At 47.3% G+C, this 18,424-nt stretch overlaps 1 protein-coding gene and 1 pseudogene across 1 annotated transcript; both read right to left on the bottom strand.

Annotated features, from left to right (window-relative positions):
* Positions 1-12,735: 12,735 nt before the first annotated feature.
* On the bottom strand, positions 12,736-14,086 carry LOC146177555 (uncharacterized). The gene is made up of 2 exons (XM_084581146.1): positions 13,707-14,086; positions 12,736-13,540 (listed from the first exon to the last, which is right to left on the bottom strand). The coding sequence occupies exons 1-2, from the start codon at positions 14,069-14,071 to the stop codon at positions 12,736-12,738; spliced, it is 1,170 nt and encodes a 389-aa protein (XP_084437272.1). The 5' UTR covers positions 14,072-14,086.
* Positions 14,087-14,880: 794 nt separating this feature from the next.
* Positions 14,881-17,537, bottom strand: LOC146177556 (uncharacterized; annotated as a pseudogene).
* Positions 17,538-18,424: the final 887 nt, after the last annotated feature.

Here is an 18,424-nt window from a genome sequence, read left to right on the forward strand (position 1 = left end):
CAGCCGAGAAATAACTTTGCTCTGCTAACCTAGGGCAAATATTTCACGCATACTCTGAAAAGAAGTTTATCTCTCTCTCTCTGACAAATGCATTCTCCTTTGTTTGCAACAGCTCAAAATTCACCATCACAGCAGCTGCTGCTGGGCATGTACGATGAGGCGGAAGCACCGGCCCCCTCCAACAGTGCTCCTTCCCCGCAGCAAGAGCTAGCCGAGGCCACGCAAGAAATGGGCAACCAGTTGCCTCAGGCAGAACAGCCGAGGCAGAGACCAGCAAAACGGCACACTGCACAGAGTACTCCCAAAGGTAAAACAAGAAACACACATCAGGGAATGTCACTGAATCTGTTTACTGGACTCTCAAATGTCCTTGTTTGGTAGCTACTCATAACCACTGCATTAGAAAGTGAGCCACAGGAGAAAGCAAACAAGACAACTGTACAGGACAAGCAGTGCACTAGTTGCGATATGTTTATTCAGAGCCCTTTTAATCAGCGACAAGGCTACCTGTGTAGATGCTATGAACAGTGGAGATGACAATATAGTCAGAAAACACTCCAGCTGCAATGTGGCAATAAATTTTGTAAAAAAAAAAACAGAGCTGAAAGTTATGTGAATGAAAGTTTATCACTTGAGCATAAACTGCCGCCTCATTTTAATGAACTCCTATAGGTGTTGCATTTAGACATTTTTGTTTTCAACAATAAATGTTTGTAGCTTTGAGGTATTTCAGTTCACCTATTTCTGCTGTGGCCTATGATTTCGGCCTTTAGCAGCTTATGAGAGCCGCACTGACAATTTTTTGTAGAGGTGCGGAAGATTTTCTTCACTTCTGTTTCCTATAGAGCACTCGTGTTGTCTCATGTTCAATGCACTAACCTGTTTGACACACACTGCAGTGCATTCTGACAAGAGTACAAGTTATGCTTGCGCAGCAGGGGACATACACACTTCTTTAAAAGTAAAGACAGCAAGGGATTAAGATGCACCATGACCCTCTCGTGGCAACTGTAAATATGCTAATAGTTTGGGATCCAGAAGGAACGTCTTCCCTTTTTTACAAAAACATGGTACACTAGCAAATTGCAAAAACACATGCAACACTGTTGACTAGCAAACTCCTATGCTCCAAACTTTTCACAAAGGCTGTATTTCTTCTAGCAGCTGGTGCCGTAATGAGGCCAATCATCTAGTGCCTTGCATTGCATGAAAATACTAACGCTATATTTCAAAAGCCGCTTTCTTTTTTTTTTGCTGGCAGAGCACGCTTTCGTACCTGATATCACTTTTGCACCAAAATCCCAACCGACATGATTGTAGGTTTTAGGCACAGTTCTGTCTTAACGATTTCACCGCAGCCTATAGCAGAGCAGCAGCAGTATAAATTAAATTGGTATTGCAGAGCTGTTGCATCAATTTCAGACAGACATAAAAATTGAAGATATTCTTAACAGTTAACAAACAGCAGTTGCCCTATCCAACTTCTTTGTCTTTATTTTCCTGATGAACAGTCACAACAGTCAGCATAAATCGCAAGGCATGTATAAAAACTAGCACACACCATATTTATGGTGCTTGTAGCGGCACTCTGAATCATCACAAGGTTACGTTTTCACACAGTTTTCAAGAAACAGCAAAAGGTGCATTCACGACAATCGCCTCCTAGTGCAAATGTTATGACAAATGGCCAATTAAAGTGCACACAATATAGACGCAACACTTGCTTATAGCAATTCTCACTCAGAACATGAAATTTTTAAACTCAAATCTTTTAAATTTTGCTCGAGTAAGCTCACTGGTATAAAAGTCAAAATTCTTAGTGAGCATGAAATGGTGATGTTCTGGTGAGAGTCATAAGTTCAGGGTGAAATACACTTTATGGAAAGTAGAACACAAGTGCTGAATAATATGAGTAAGCAAACCGAAGTGCACCACACAACAGAAAGGTCAGGAAAGTAACATGAGGTTGCTTAGCCACAGAACTGCTGCAGTAATCACTGGAGACGCGAGACTGTCTCTCCCATGCACACTGCCACAGCTGCACTAAATCACCATCAAAGTAATCACCATGTTTAAAGCTACATGTTCACACACTTTCACACAATCACACTGTTGACAACATAGACGTGGCTTGTGTCCACATGGACACTAAAGCAGATCACTGCAGTAATCCCTGGAGATATGAAACTCCCTCTCCGTTGTGCACTGCCACAGCTGCAGTGAATCACCATCAAAGTAATCACCATTCTCAAAGCTACATGTTCACACACTTTCACACAATCACATTGCGGACGACATAGACGTGGCTTTGGTCCACACGAGGTGTGCAAGCCGTTGAAGAGGTGTTCTCGCGAACAGGCTCACAACGGGACTGCGCATGGCTTTACCGTGCAGGTATGTAAGGCGCGACCGTGAGCCCACCAAGTAGCTGGGACGTAGAGGCGGCATATTGTCGTCAGAGCCACCTGCCTCCTTCTCGTCCAAGGGCACGGGGCAATCCAGTCAGAGGATATGCTGCGCGGCACACGCTGCAATAATTTACGTTGTACGGTCTGGATAATAGTGGAGTGACCGGTACTTTTGCAGGCACCGGAAGCGGTTTTAAGCACGCCTATGCAACGCTCCATCACCGACCGCATGGAGCCGTGTGCCGCGTTGTATAGCCCCTCGGGGGAGCTCGGACTAGAATACCCTGTAACTGGAGTGAGCAGCCATGGCTCCAACAGGTAGCCGCTATCTCCTGCACATTGAAATATGGCATGCAGTTAAGTACACTCTTCCCCCAAAACAGTCTCGTACCATGCTGCACTATACAACGCAAGATTCACACGAAGAACCCCACTGTGAGGAATTGCCAAACATGACATCCATGGATAGGCAGACAATGCACGAATGTCATATTTAAGCAAACACCGCATGAAGGCAACCCTTGCAACTTTAATTTGCTGTAATCTATGCGGCACTTTTGTACTCAAAACAAGTACCACACAAACGCTTTCTACTGTTTTCTCTTAAACTAGACATACCATGATTTTCTACAATGTAGTATGTCCTGTGTTTCAACTGCAATAGAAGCAATCCAAAGACGTCGATGCACGTGAGACATGCTGCTAGTAATTTAACATGTATTTGCTTATTATAGCATCACAGGAAGTGAGTTACTTTTCACATCGTCCAATGCATCGCCCGAAGACCGACAGGTTCTTTTCCTGCTTACCCAAAAGAAACTCGCCGTCATGCAGCAGGCCTTCCTAGACCTCTTTATGCAGTGATGAGTAGCGCCACGAGAAGGCGTCGTGGCACGATCCGGGGCAGCGGGGTCTACTGCGGCGATCCTCATGTTGGCGTCACAGATCTGAAAACAAGTACAACAGAAGCGTACAACTCGTTCACTTCTACTATCGGGGTGCCCACTACTCGAGCAGTGCATCAAGAAAAGTTTACTCACTATCATGGTGTTAAGGGCGTAGTAGCCCTTGCGGCTCCAGAAAGCGACTTTGTGTGCAGCATTGCCCCGCAGCGCTCTGATGGCAATGAGCGTGCCGTCGACACAGCCGACGACGCTGGGGATGCTGCCGTGGCGAAGGAAGGCTTCCTTCGACGCCGCCTTCTCCTCGTTGTATACAGGGAACCGCATCCAATTCCTCTGTGCGCCAACCTTACAAATAGCCGCAGCCACCCGTAGCACACACTTGCTCACCGTCGGCTGCGCGAAGCCGATGTACGCCTTGGTGGCCTCCCGTGGCGAAAAAACGCAGCGCACACGGTACCTGCCGCCGCACTGACAGCGCACCCGTCCGCACACTTCTCAGTTCATCAGCGAGTTTGTCGCACAGCCACGGCGCTCTCTCCTTCTCGTGGCGGAACATTCGTTGAAACACATCGTCAGTCAAGTCAAAGGGGTCTTCGCACACCCTCCTTCATCGTCGTTCGGGGACGCCGTCTTGACCGCCTCACAACCACGCTGGCCGCTGCATAAAGGATGGCGTCCATTTTAACTTTGTGAGCGCTCGCAGACGAATTGTGAGCTGATCGCGTCGCTCACAACCCCCACTCACAATTGGCCCATAGTCTACGTCATCACTTCAAGTGTGTTCATGACGTGAAAAGCAGATGTCTAGGACGTGTAGAAAGGCTACTCCCGCCGTTTTGCACTGGCCAATAGGAAGATTGTGAGTGTGATTGTGAGTGTGAGCCGTCTGTAATTCGGCCCCTGATTTGCATTCTTTTTAAAAGCTACAGTGAGTGTTTTTTGTCCGTGTCGAAGATGCGACAGGCGCCGTTTGCAAAGCACCTCATTATCACACAGAAACAACATTCGGGCTCTTCATCAAAGCGGCTATCATGTATCGCCGCGAGAACCCCAAGTCATCCGGGAGCATATCGATGAAATGCTTCGTGACGACGTCATCCAACCATTGAATAGTACCCGTCGTCATGGTGACGAAGTCAGGGCACTTTCTTTCTGCGTCCATTATGGCCATTTGAACAGCATAACGAACGATGGTTACCCTATTCCTCTGATCGACGACAACCTGACCGCGAGAAGACCGCGTTCATATCCCCAGACAGCCTCTTGGAATTTAAGGTAATCCTGATCGGCCTCTGCTCCGCAACCGCTATGTTAGAGAGAGTAATGAATAGCGTACTGGTTGGTTTGAACGGGCATGTTTGTCTAGTGTACAGCTAGAATTAATGTGAAAGGAAACACTGGACACCGTGCCGCTTGATACAGCCAGCGCATTCTAACGAGCGGTGTCGGCATTATTGCGGGAGAGGGTGCCGTTGTTGCGGGGTGTGGAGCGGCTATTGCGGGGTGCGGGGCCGTTATTGCAGCGGGTGAACCCCCTTTACGCATTTTTGTCGTCTACTCAAGACGCCGATGCCGCAAACGAGCAAACTTCACATGTTTTGCGCATCTGCTTATCGGATATTTGATGCCGACGGGCCACACGTGCTCTGAAAAAGTTTTCGGACGCTGCAGCCCGTCTCCTGTGCGTTTCTTGCTCGGCATCGCGTGTACGCTTCTATAAACGTTGAGTGTTCATTGACTCGAGTCGGCTGCTCGGTCGGTTGAGACCGGCGTGCCGTGGGAGCTTTGAAAGCGTGTCGCACACATTACTGCGACGTCGTCGGTTCTGTTTTTTTTTCGCCTCATCGTCGCGGCGGTTCTGTGAACCGGTCGTGCTCAGTTGCGTGCTCGGTCTGCTGAGACTGCCCATCGCGGATTTCGTGAAAGGGTTCACTCGTCGCCGCCACGTCATCGGCCCTGTTTCCTTTCGTTTCCTCATCGCGGCGGCTCTGTTAACAGGGGCCGGATTACGCACCGCTCTCAAACGGATCGCTCTCAAAGGCTATGTCGGATTGGTCAGTTCTGACCGGTGGCCACATTGCTCTTCTGCGTCACCAGTGGACGTCATCAGATGTCATGAACACGAAAGAAGCGATGACACTGAGCACCTAAATATGGCCACCAATTGAGAGCGTTTTTTCGAGAGCGACAGAAGCAGTCTTAAACGTTGGAGAGTGAAAATGGCGACCGCGTACATTGCGATGCGCCACTGTGAGGCATTGTATCGGCAATCCACGGCGAAGAATGAAGCACGAGGACGCATTTGACTTGCCGGACGAGATGTTGTGACTCTGTTCAACTCGGGAACAAGCAGAAAAACTAGTGACTGTGCGACAATTGCAGACGAACATTGATGAATGGCGGCTTGCGGGCGTGTGCGTCGTAAGCGCGACGGCCATCGCACCTCATTTTCTTTTGCTACCAGAGGCTTCCAACCACGATACCACGGTACGTCCAACGTACGTAGGGAATCTAAGGTCGTTTCCATCACACAATGAGTGCGCCGGTAGTGGAAACCATCGGGCGGAACGCTGATTGCCGTCAAGGCACCGTGGGGAAATACGGAAACAAGTCAGTAGGCAAGGGATTCTACGCACGCTGTGAACATCATAATAGTGAGTAGATTTTGTTTTTGACTCCGTGTGTTTGGCCAGTTCGGAAGATCATATTAAACTTGTATTGTGCCTGCTTTATCTCAGATCTGTAACGCGAACACGCGCATTTCGTGACCCTCGCTGCTGTCCCGCCGGACGAACACCTCCTCCACCACGCGATCGTCTAGCGGTGCTCCTGTGCACCGAAAGGTGACTTAAGGTCTGCTGAACGCCTGCGTATTTTTCCTGGTTAAGCTCTACAAACCCGTGTTGGTCTTCGAACGATCTTAATTATATGCACTGATATGTTCAGTACGACCTGTTTTACGTCGGCTTCTCTGGAAGCATTTTTTTTTTCAACCAAAAGGTCTCTTTCCCACTCGTGCATTATTTTTCAACAGTTGCCTTCAAGATGACCTAGCGAGAGCTGTCGAAAGGGTTCTGTATACCCGCCCTTTATATGTAAAGTACAGGATGAAGAGACTATTGATTGTCCAGCACGCCTTGCTCCTCGATGACTGGTTTCGGGCCATTTGTCACGCTCCCTACCTGCGATACATTCGCGACTTGAAAGTGAATGCGCCGTAAAAACGCCTGCTTTTCATTTCAGCAAAGACCGAGAGTGTTGTCTGATGACAACACATTTTTTTTGGAAAACAAGCCTTGCAGGGAGAGACTGACTTAGATTTCAGCTTCGGCAAGAGATCCATGTCCTGAATATGCGAAAACGGGCTATATTCCGAAGAATGCACGTTGCAGAAAAATGTTATGATGGCAAAAGCAATAGGATACGAATATTTATAGTGTGTAACTTTAATTTATGCCTAAGAAATCGGGGTGCTTCTGTTATGATTTAATCATAGCAGGTTATTTATATCACTACCTAGTTACAAGGCTGTCCTTACAATTATGCTTGCCTAAACAGCATTGGCACACGTCAGCATTCCTGCGAATATTTACGATTCTGGCTACGGGCTTCTTAGTATGGATCTTGTATTGTATTAAAGCATGCTCAAAAGCTGTTGAGATTAGTAAAAGGATGGGCCTAAGAGGATGTCATATTTTGATGATGCAGGAGACGGCAACTACCCACTGAAGTCATGGCTGATTACACCAGCGCCAAGCCATCCCAGTCCCAGCTCGCTGTCCCTTCTCTGCTACCGTGTTGCAGCCTGGTACAGTTTGCTGTGTGTTCACTGTGGTGTAAACATGCTTAAACTGAAACATGCAGTGCTAAATTTTCATGATGCTGATTGTAATCAGGAAATACCACCAACAAAGGTCTTTTCACTGCCACTTATATACAGTAGAAACACTTATTTCTTGGCAGCAACATTTCACTTGACTGTTTTTACTGCAAAAGAGGCAGCATATAGAAAAAGCCCATGTAAATTGATGTACATTGACCATACAACATTGACACGTACAATCGAGAATAAATAACTAGGCCCACAGAAGCCATTCCCTTGCATATTGAAGCTACCTATACAAATAGGTACTGTATGCATGGTGCCGTATACAAAACGCTTATATATCAGATATAACAAAGCCAGCTGGATGGTAGACTATTAGACGTCTTGCTCTCTGCTGTAGCAGCTGTTAGGAGAATAGTGCACTTTACTGGGCTTCAGTGCCCAGAATGACTGCTGAATGACAAAAACTTTTAGTGACAATAAAATAACTGTAAGCGTAACAAATGCATTGCTAGGGCGATGTGTGAATGAAGGTTATTTTACACTAATAAAACTTGCAACACTGTCAAGAAGAATACTAAGCAGCTTGAAAACAGTAGAGTAATCTAAACTATAAGCATCCAAAAATTGAATACGCAAAAAAAGTGTGAGAGGTACACCTTTTGCACAGCTACGTGTGTCATTGGCATTTATTTCCCAAGTCGCTTTCAACAAATAGCCCCAAAACTTCATCTTTTGTTCAAACTGACATTTTAATAGAAAAGACGTGTACGTAATTCACACAATATTAAAGAAATGAGGAATGTGTATCAAATGAACATGTTTTGAAACTCTACAGAGACTCCTTGATAAATATAAAGGCACCTGAAAGCTAGTGCACATTATTCACCTTCGAGATATCTGCACACCTCTCTCGTGGGCTCTTTGTCATATTGCGATCGCGGAAATTGAGCCGATTTACCAGCTCGCGTGAGATATCGCACACCAGCATACATAATGCGCTTGCCTTTCCCACCGACATAGTGGATACCGTCTAACACGAGCAGGCACTATGACACTGTCAGAGCAGGTTTCCAATCATGTGCTACCACTTCCCGTTGCGCGAAATGCAACATACTAGACATCTTTGTTCAGGCCTACCTTTATCGCCTCTTAAACGGAGGTCTGGTAGAACAAACTCGTTCTCGCCTCGGTGACGGTAAAAAAAATCTAAGTGTTTTCTTTCCCTTGATCAAACTGAATGGAGAATAAGCATCAGATTCTGTACCTTACACAGTCTGAACATGAGCAAATAAACATGAACGGAATGGAGAAGCAGCAACAGTAATCGGAATATCAAGAACCGAGCTCAATGTGCCTTCAGTCAAGTGGTTGCGAAGCACAGCAACGAGTCACGGTAGCTTTCACGAGAAAGTCAGTGGTGGAGGGTCGTGCGTTGGATCTCGTTTCCCGCACTGCAGTCGCGAGCTCTTGCATAGCGACAGCCACCTACTTTACCAATACTGCCAGCTTCCACCTGTCGGTAGTGGTAACAGTGTACTTCATTTTCCTCTTGTATTTCCTGAAGGAACCGAACACTAGATCACATGGCTCCCGCTCGTCGCTCTTGTCATCGCTGGTAAGCAATGATGGAACACACTGACTCTCTTCAGCAAGTCGACTTAGTCAATTTTCATGACCAACACTTTCAAAAATTCCTCTATGCTTATTTGTAGTTTTTAGCTTAAAATTATGTTGCTTAGGTAAATAGAATATTCCTACTTTTATTCGCTGCGTTTTCACGAGAAATGTTTGTACACGGCCCTCTTATCGTGCAAATAAACTTTTCCGGGGAGGGGGGCTCTGCTATTAAGCACCCTAGCTTTGCTAGTAATTGGCTAAAGCCGCGATGTCATCAAACTTCAAATGTCTGGGCCTCATTTTAGATGTCACGCTCTCAAACTTGAGAGAGTGACGTCCAAATGACGAGGCCCAGCGTGACAAATGTCCCGAGAGCAAGGCGCGCTGGATCTATTGAACCCTTTCGACAGCTCTCGCTGGGTCATCTTGAACACTACTGTTGAGAAGAAAAGAGAACTTGCCTCTCTACGTTTCAAACAATGCACGATTGGGTACGAGACCAGCTTTTCGTTGGAGGCGAAAAGCAAGACGCCCGTGTGCTGTGCGATGTCAGTGCACGTTAAAGAACCCCAGGTGGTCGAAATTACCGGAGTCCTCCACTACGGCGTCTCTCATAGCGTGAGTTGCTTTGGGACGTTAAACCCCACAAACCAAACCAAACCAAACCTTTTGGCAGGAAAAAAAGCCTTGCAGAGAAGCCGACTTAGAAGTGGTGCATTGCGCACATCAATGCCTATGATCAAGATCGTTCGATGACCAAAACGGGTCTTTTAGAGCTTGACCAGGAAAAAGACGCAAGTGTTCAGCAGACATTCGTTCACCTTTCGGTGCACAGTACCGCTAGACGAACGCGTCGTGACGGAGGCGTTGGTCCGGCGGGGCAGCGATGGTCACAATATGAGCCTGTTCGCGTCTCAGATCAGATATAAAACAGGCACAATACAAGTTTACTATGATCTTCCGAACTCTTAGCTAACACACGCAGTCAAAAACAAAATCTACTCACTATTGTGATGTTCTCCACGTGCGTAGAACCCTTTGTCTAGCGACTTGTTTCCGTATTTACCCGCGGCGCCTTGACGGCTATCAGCGTTCCGCCCGATGGCTTCCGTCTGCTAACGATGCAAACAATCATACATTCCCTACGTAGGTTGGAAGCAAAGTGTAGTCGTGGTTTTAAGCCTCCGATAGCAAAAGAAATGCGGTGCGCCCGCCGCCGAGGTGACAACGCACTCGCCCGCAAGCCTCCGTTCATCAATGTTCGTCGGTAATCGTCGCACGGTCACTGCACTTTCTGCTTGTTCCCGAGTTGAATAGAGTCGGAACAACTCGTCCGGCAAGTCAAACGCATCTTCATGCTTCATCCCTAGCCGTGGACTGCCGACACAATTATGCCGCACAGCGGCGCACCGCAATGTACGCGGTCGCCAATTTCGCTCTCAAACGTTTGAGACTGCTTCGGCGGCTCTCAAAACAACGCTCTCAATTGGCGGCCATATTTAGGTGCTCAACGTCATCGTTTTTTCGTTTTCATGACGTCTGATGACACCTGCCGGTGACGCGGAAAATTAATATGGCCGCCAGTCAGAACTGACCAATAGGACATACGCCTTTGAGAGCGATTTTGAGAGCGATCCGTTTGAGAGCGGTGCGTAATCCGGCCCCTGGTTGATATTCGCGCGTTGCGTGCTTGGTCTGCTCAGACTGCCCATCGCGCCTTTTGTGAAAGAGTTTGCTCGTCGCCACGACAAGGTAGATATACCATGGTAGCGAAGGCTCAATAGACCGCCATGGGTCCAAAAAATGGCGGCTCATGGGCACAGCCATATTGGGGGGCAACTACGTATGAGTGACGTTAAATGACTTCACGCATACGTATGTTTTAGCGCGAATTTTAAAGTTGTCTTTTTATAGAACCCGCATTTTCAAGCCGGTATCTCATGAATTAAGGCTGCCTTTCAGTGCGCACCAATCTTTGCCAGTCAAATGTGCTCGAGTTCCTGCTAGTTATGGCCTTGCTAATGTGCAATTCGGAACCCAATTAAAGTGACTGGCAAAGAAGGCAGCATAGAAAGGCAGCAGCACTTTCAGACGCTGGCTTACCTTGGCTGGCTAAGCATGCAATCATGCATGATTCGTAGTGAAAACCTTGGTGGAAATACTGGTGCTAGTACTTTTGAGTACAAGCACAGGCTCAAGTGCACACTTTGCAATACAGTGTACGGCAAGTATGGTTTTCATATTCATGGTTTAATACAACAACCAAACAAATACAGTGATGAAGCACACCAACAAAAAATACGCGTCACAGGCAGCTCAAGCAGTAATTTCTTTAAGCTGGCTATTCATCTCAATGGTCACTGTGCGGATAGAAAAAAGCCCTGCAGTTCCACGAACGTTGCCAGGTAGGAAATTGAAAAACGTAGAAGACAGTGCTAAGACAGCTTCAGTTGAGGCAAACATGACATGACATAAGTAGGCGCATCAACACATAAACACAGCACACTGGGATTACTCTTCACACTTCATTTCTTCAGCTGAAAGATATTAACAGCTGTGTTTACATCTACAGGACATGTTGAAGCTAGCTTTAGCATCAACAAACCTGCTCAACGCAGGAGCACACCACACATTGAGCCTACGTACAACCTCCAGAACTACTTCTAGTCGTCAGCCGGATCAATTTGAAGTAATTCTAATGCAACAAAAGCATACACGAAGTACAGCTTATACCGTTGTCACATGGGCATTTCGAAGGCCCTCGAACCAACTGTCTGACTCGAAGGCCTTCGAAAGCTGCCACACGGGCGTTTTCATTGGCCATTGAGTCGACAGTCTATCGAGTCGACGGGACAGCTCATAACTCTATCGAGATCTCGAAGGCCTTCGATCGTCGCGCAAGGTTGCTAGCGTTGACCCGAGGAGAGTCACGCACACACTTGCACAGCGCCTTTTACGGTAAAAAAACGTTAACAAACGTTATTATTTTATATATTTAATTTACGCGGTAAAATATTAATACCCGTAATAATTTTAATATAGCATCGCTCTTTTTTTAGGCATATTATTTATGTAATCTCGACTATTGTAGCATGCGCCGCCGAGAAAAACAAACACAATGAAGAGCACAATCGTATGAACGCCAACGCATTAAAAAAAGCTGTCCTTGAATAACTAAACACCTGCAGTTACTAAAAAAAGGTAACAGTTATATTTTATTTTGCATTTATAGAGATATCTTAGTTCTTTAAGCAAAACCGAAAGCAACGATAGTGGCGCCATAAAAGTTTGGCGCCAAACACCAGATCTATATCAATAGCCTTCGAGTTTTGCCGTGTAGCAGCGGCACAACTCTTTCGAGTTCGATCGCGATTGAAAATCTCGAAGGCCGTCAACTCAATCGCCTTTGAAAATGACAGTTTGACTGGGGTATTACACCGATATTCAAGGACATTAACGTGGCAGTACGGCATGTAATCATTGTACTCTACCTTACAACATAGCCAAATAGAGGTTCAGGGCTGTTCTGCTGTCGTTGTGCTTCAAATGATCCTACTAAAAGCACTCAAGATGCAACAAGCCTGCTTAAAGGTGGCTTGGTAGCCAGTGGTGCTGAGTGGCAGTTACGATGACAATGGTTCATTTCATTATACCTGCGAGCACGAGACTGGAAGAGTTGAGCAGGTGTTAAAATTGACCCGAATGCCATGAAAACTAGGCGAATTTACTGCCTAGAAGGTCTCCATTAGGAGCCATTCACTTTATCTTTGTTGAAGTATATCTGATAATATTCTGCAAGTACATAGGAGACACTTGAACAGGCGGCTGCAAATGGCACAAAAGCACCCTAAAAGTGTGACATAGTGGAATGAAGGATGAAAGATGCAGGCTATTTTGCAGCTTGTGCAATGTAGCAACTTCAAAAAACACTACCACTAACTCCAGAATTACAGTTTTCTTTTGCTCCACTCACTGCCTACTTCGTGGCTTTCCGTTTAGTTGTTTGACTGTGCAGTTTAAGATTTTTGCTGCGTGCAAGCCAATGCAACCTCACCCTGACGAACAGGGAAAATAAACTATCATAAACATCATCCCCACACACAGTCAGCGATTTTTCTACCTTGGCTTGAAGCAACACACACAGATCATGCCCTACATGTTCTTTTCCTATAACATTGGAGGTAGATACAACAAAAAGCTGCTCGAAAGCATTGATGAAAGCTACAAAGGAGGGTGCCGGAAGCGATAGGCTTCCAAAGCCACCTTCTCCCGGATTTTTGGCACTTAGGTACAAGAGAACTTGGTAATGATCGGCAAACGTGGCGGTTTCTAGTCTTGGTTCACACGTAAGTAACCATGTAACACACCTGTGGTCATTCATAAAATTGTCGGCAAGCCACCCAGCAAAGTAGACAATGTTGTTCTCTGCCATTGGAGATGGATAATCAGAAGCCAAAACTTCTACTGCAACTGGCAAAGATGTGGTAGCTGTGCAAAGAGAAGGAACAGATTTAGTAAAACAAACTGGGAGAGTGGCTAGAAGGCTAGACATGTCTTCAGCACAGTTGCTGCTTTCCGACAGTTTGAAGAGGTTGCTGACTAAAAGATGTCTGAATGCTGCTAGAAACTGCCGGCAGGACGAGTTGCTGTTTGACCCGGCTTTTGACCTAACAATTGAAAAAGTGTTTTCGAGTGCATCCTGGTTGAGGTGTCTGGTAAGGAGGTAAGTGAAACCATAGCGATAGGCCAGGTGGTTCCAGAACAGCAGCACAGCCCTCATTTTAGGAAACGTAGCGCAAAGAAGACAAGGACAAAAAAAAGAAGGAAACACACACGAGCGCTCGTGTGTGTTTCCTTCTTTTTTTGTCCTTGTCTTCTTTGCGCTACGTTTCCTAAAATGCGAATGCACCAACTCGCCCGATTTAGCATTCTTGTGCAGCCCTCATAGTCTGGCAGAAGCCCCGGATGCAAAGAGGCTGCCGTGCGCAGCCTAGAACTTCGATGTGCTCAAAAACTGCAATGCAGTCTTCCAAACAATCTTCGTGCACAGATCCTGCACACATCGCAGAGGCGTACGGAGACTTTCCCCGCTCTTGCGAAATATTTAAACTATCGAAGAGTCTATCGATTCTATCAAAAAGTCTGGCTGTGTGGATAGCCTCTGCTGGCAATTGCTGGAATGTTACTAATGTGCACATTGCAGCAGCGCAATGATTGCTGAATACCTGTGCCGCGAGTTTTACAGACATCTTCGAAGCAAAAGTTAAATCGAAGTGCCGGGCACTCAACTTCGGGGTGGACCGAATTTGCATTTCTCTATCGCTCTCATAAGCCTCTCGTAAGAGCTCGTAAGAGTGTCACTGCGTACCCTGAAGTTGTACTTGAAGAACATATTGCGCAAGCAGTTCAGCAAATGTGCTGGATCAAAAATAAAGAAAAGTGCTTAACCATTCACATTTAAGTAGGGCTTCTCAGGGGTCGCAAGGTTTGAGAACAAAGAAACATTCTGGTTCCTCTGATCGCAAACCACTGCCACAGGCTGCAATCCAGCTCCCACCAACATTTCGTGACATTTAAAGAGAAGGTTATGCAGAACAGTCGCAGGCGCCGCCTTATCTGCAAAGAAATAGCCAAGAGGCTGCTTCCACGGCGTACATACTCCTTTGGCTATGAGCACAAGCGCCTTGTTTGCAAGATTTGGACCTTGTTCTGCACTGTACTCTTCGAGTCTTTCAAACCTGTCAGACACTGGATTGTACGACAGCTCCTTTGAAATATGCATCTCGTCAAATATTATGGTGCAAGCCCTGTCTTGTCGCGGAAAAGACGCTGCCCGTCTCTTGATCAAAGCAAAAACTTCAGGATAAAATCCAACCCTGAGTGGTACGTGTGCAAGCCACAGCTGCAGAGACCTAAAAGATGAAAGTTTTAGGAGTTTCCTGCAGTATCTAACCTTTCGGCCTGTGGAAGTATAAACCTAAAGCAAAGGCTTTATTTTGGCTCCACCATCGACGGCCAAACCTGCTGACATTTTGCATCTTCAACTAAGCTTCAATAAAAGCAGCAACAGCTGGTGTTAAACGCTCACGCAGACTCTGTACCAATTGAGCAGTGGTCTTCATCATTCTGTGCTGGAGGAGCCATTCTTGCAGCCTCTTGTTGCGGTTAGGAGCTGCCCGAGCTTAGCACGAAGTTTCTGAAGTGGCCGCCTGTCATTGATGGGGGCTGGTGGATGATCCTGCAAGGAACGGAATTGACGGAAGAGCAATAAGTTGCTACGTCTGGTTTAGTCATACCTGCATGTAATCTGGCAGCACCAAGAATTGCGCAATATTGTGAAAGAGTTCTAAAACTGCTAACCTTCATGAGAAAATGGCGAACTGCTGAACGGAGCTCCTGGTGACAGATCAGCACGCCCTCACAGTGCTGTGGCCAACCCCGCCGTGCCAGGTTCCAAAGATAAACCGCTGGCTTCAGTGTTTATTCTTATTCTGTGCTTATATGTGTGGTCAGCTGCGACCACAGAATGTAAAGAACAAAATATAGTGACAGCACAGTTCTGGAAGTGAAGCCAGAAACCCAACAATGCGCAAATAATAACCAAGCACCACAGGCAGAATTAACACTTACCGGAACCATCATCAATCCATTGGCGTGGGAACAAGCTTAGGGCAGCATAGAAAAAGCAGAGCTAGCATCATCTGCATCTGCTCAGCGCGCAGATGAGGAATTGTAGCATATTTCTGAGCCATACCTCCTCAGGCTGTTCCAGCAGACACGAAAGAACAATCACCTTTTTGGAAGAGTTGCAGTGACTGGGACGACTGACTCTGGATGTACCCCTCGGCAACAGGTTCACCGGAGACAGTGGCTATCACAGGAAGCAGTTGAATTGGCTCTAAATTGTCACCATTTTCAAAAGACTTATCCCAAATATGCATGCAACCCTGCTCACCTGGTTCTCCAGCACTGTGCACTGATGCCGAAGTTTCACTCAGAGAAGGTGAAAAATCCATGTCGGTGCTGCATTTGCTTGAGGTGTCTGAAATGGCAACATTATTGCGGAAAGGAAAGAGAACTCAATACTTTTATGGTAAATAATCTTCAAAAAACTAAACCTACCATAGCATGCGGTTCACATACGACATCACTATAGGAAACACCCCACCTTCGCTCCGCCGAGTTCGCTTGCCTGCCCCCTGACTCTGCTGTTTACCTACCTCTGTCACCTTTCCCGCCTGTGCCTGACGGTGACTATGTTGCTTGCCCTATCACCGAGGTCTTTCTTGACCGCAACGTCGTTCTTCCTCATCTCATCGTACGCGTTACACAGAACAGCGCCTACCTTCCTATCCTGAACTTCACTCTGTCACCCTAAGTTCTCCCCGAAGGAATATCCCTTGCTACCTTGTCCCCTCTCACAGACTGCACCATTTGTGCACTCACTCCTGGCCCACATTCAAGCGGCCTTCCAACACCCGTACTCCCCACCACAATTACCGACTCTATTTCCGCAATGATTGCCTCTGACCTCAGCCCCGAACACGCTCAGGACCTGCACAACCTTTTGTTACCCTTCTCCGACATTTTTGACTTTGCTGCCGGTTCTCTGGGCCAAACATCAGTTGTGACTCACTGCATTGACACCGGCGATGCAAACCCTGTACATCGGAGGCCTTATCGTGTGTCCATTTCTGAGCGCCAAGTCATCCAGCAGGAGGTCGACAAGGTGTTGGGCAGCGATATCATTGAACCTTCGAACAGCCCCTGAGCATCTCCTGTCGTGCTCGTTAGAAAGAAGGACAACAGTTGGCGCTTTTGCATCGACTATCGACATCTGAACAAGATCACAAGAAAAAATGTTTACCCGTTGCCGCGAAAAATAAAGCAAGAAACGTGCGGTAGGCGGTGCGCTAATTTCCTCGCGAAAAGTACGGCTTCATGCGCACTACACGGACAACCTCGGATTTCTGCTGGCGAAGAGTAGAAGAAAAGCCGTCCGGAAGCACTTCGTACGTGACGTCGCTCAGCTGACGGAGCACTTTGTATGGGCCAAAGTACTGCTTCAGAAGTTTTTCGGATACTCCCCGACGTCGAATCGGAGTCCAAAGCCACACTCTATCGCCCTGTTCGAAAGTCACTACACGGAGGCGGTTATCGTAACGCTGGGCGTCTCGACCTTGCTGGTTCCGGATGCGTGCCCTCGCCAGCTGTCGCGCTTCTTCTGCACATTGAGTGAACTCCTTGGCGCCAACTTCGAGGTCACGGCCGTCGTGGGGCAACATGGCTTCGAGCATTGTCGAAACTTCGCGGCCATACAATAAGGAGAACGGCGTCATTTGCGTTGTTTTTCGCTGCACCGTATTGTACGCACACGTGACGTATGGGAGGACGTCATCCCAAGACCAATGTTCAACATCCACGTACATGGTCATCATGTCGGCGAGAGTTTTATTCAGACGTTTTGTCAAGCCATTAGTTTGTGGATGGTAGGCGGTTGACTTGCGACGGGTAGTGCCGCATAGCTGCATGAAAGTTTCCAGTAGCTTAGCAGTGAAAGCAGTGCCTCGGTCCGTTATTATAACTGTCGGGGCGCCGTGCCTCAGGACTATGCGTTCAAGGAATATTTTCGCTGCCTCGATTGCCGTACCACGCTGGAGGGCCTTCGCTTCAGTGTAACGCGTGAGGTAATCTGTAGCGACAATTATCCACCTGTTGCCGGAATCAGAAATCGGAAAAGGACCCAACAGATCCATGCCAACTTGTTCGAATGGGCATCTTGGACTTTAAACAGGCTGCAGTAAAGCGGCCGGTTCCACAGGCGGTGTTTTCCGTCACTGGAAATCATGGCATGTTCTCACGTAATGTCGTACTGCGGCCGCAAGGTTAGGCCAGTAATAACTATTCTTAATTCGGGCCGAGTTCGAGCATACCCCAGGTGACCCGCGGTGGGCTCGTCATGACATGCCTGTAAGATTTCTTCGCAAAGAGACTGTGGTACGACGAGGAGGTAATCTCTTCCCGTCGGAGCGAAGTTGATCTTGTATAAGACATTGTTTCGCATGCAGAACGGTGAATGCGTTCTGGCGAAGAGACGGGGAACTTCTGTAGTGCGCGCTTCCAGAAAATCGATAAGTGGTGCGAGAGTCGGATCGTTGCGTTGCTGCTGCGAAACAGTGAGCGCGTCGACGGGTGCGATAAAGGGAAAGTCTCGTTCTTCGTCTTCCCGCGCAGCCTCGACAGGTGAACGGGAGAAGCAGTAAGCGTCGTTGTGCTGACGTCCAGACTTATACACGATGGTCATGTCGAACTCCTGTAGCCGTAAGCTCCATCGTGCAAGGCGTCCGGAGGGGTCTCGCAAGTTCGTTAACCAGCACAGAGAGTGGTGGTCACTCACAACCCTAAAGTTGCGGCCATAAAAACAGGGTCGAAATTTCATCACCGCCCATACAACAGCCAGCCATTCTTTTTCGGAGGTGGAATAGTTCGATTCGGCACGGGACAAAGTCCGGCTGGCGTATGCGATAACTAGCTCGGCACCGTCTTGCCACTGGACGAGTACAGCGCCTAGACCCACGCTGCTGGCATCTGTGTGGACCAGAGTCTCGGCATTCGCATCGAAATGGGCCAGCACAGGTTTTGTCTGCAAGCGGTGCCGTAACTCG

The sequence above is a fragment of the Amblyomma maculatum genome, chromosome 10 (assembly GCF_055883805.1).
Source record: "Amblyomma maculatum isolate TAMU_Amacu chromosome 10, ASM5588380v1, whole genome shotgun sequence".
In the NCBI taxonomy this organism is placed as follows: domain Eukaryota; kingdom Metazoa; phylum Arthropoda; class Arachnida; order Ixodida; family Ixodidae; genus Amblyomma; species Amblyomma maculatum.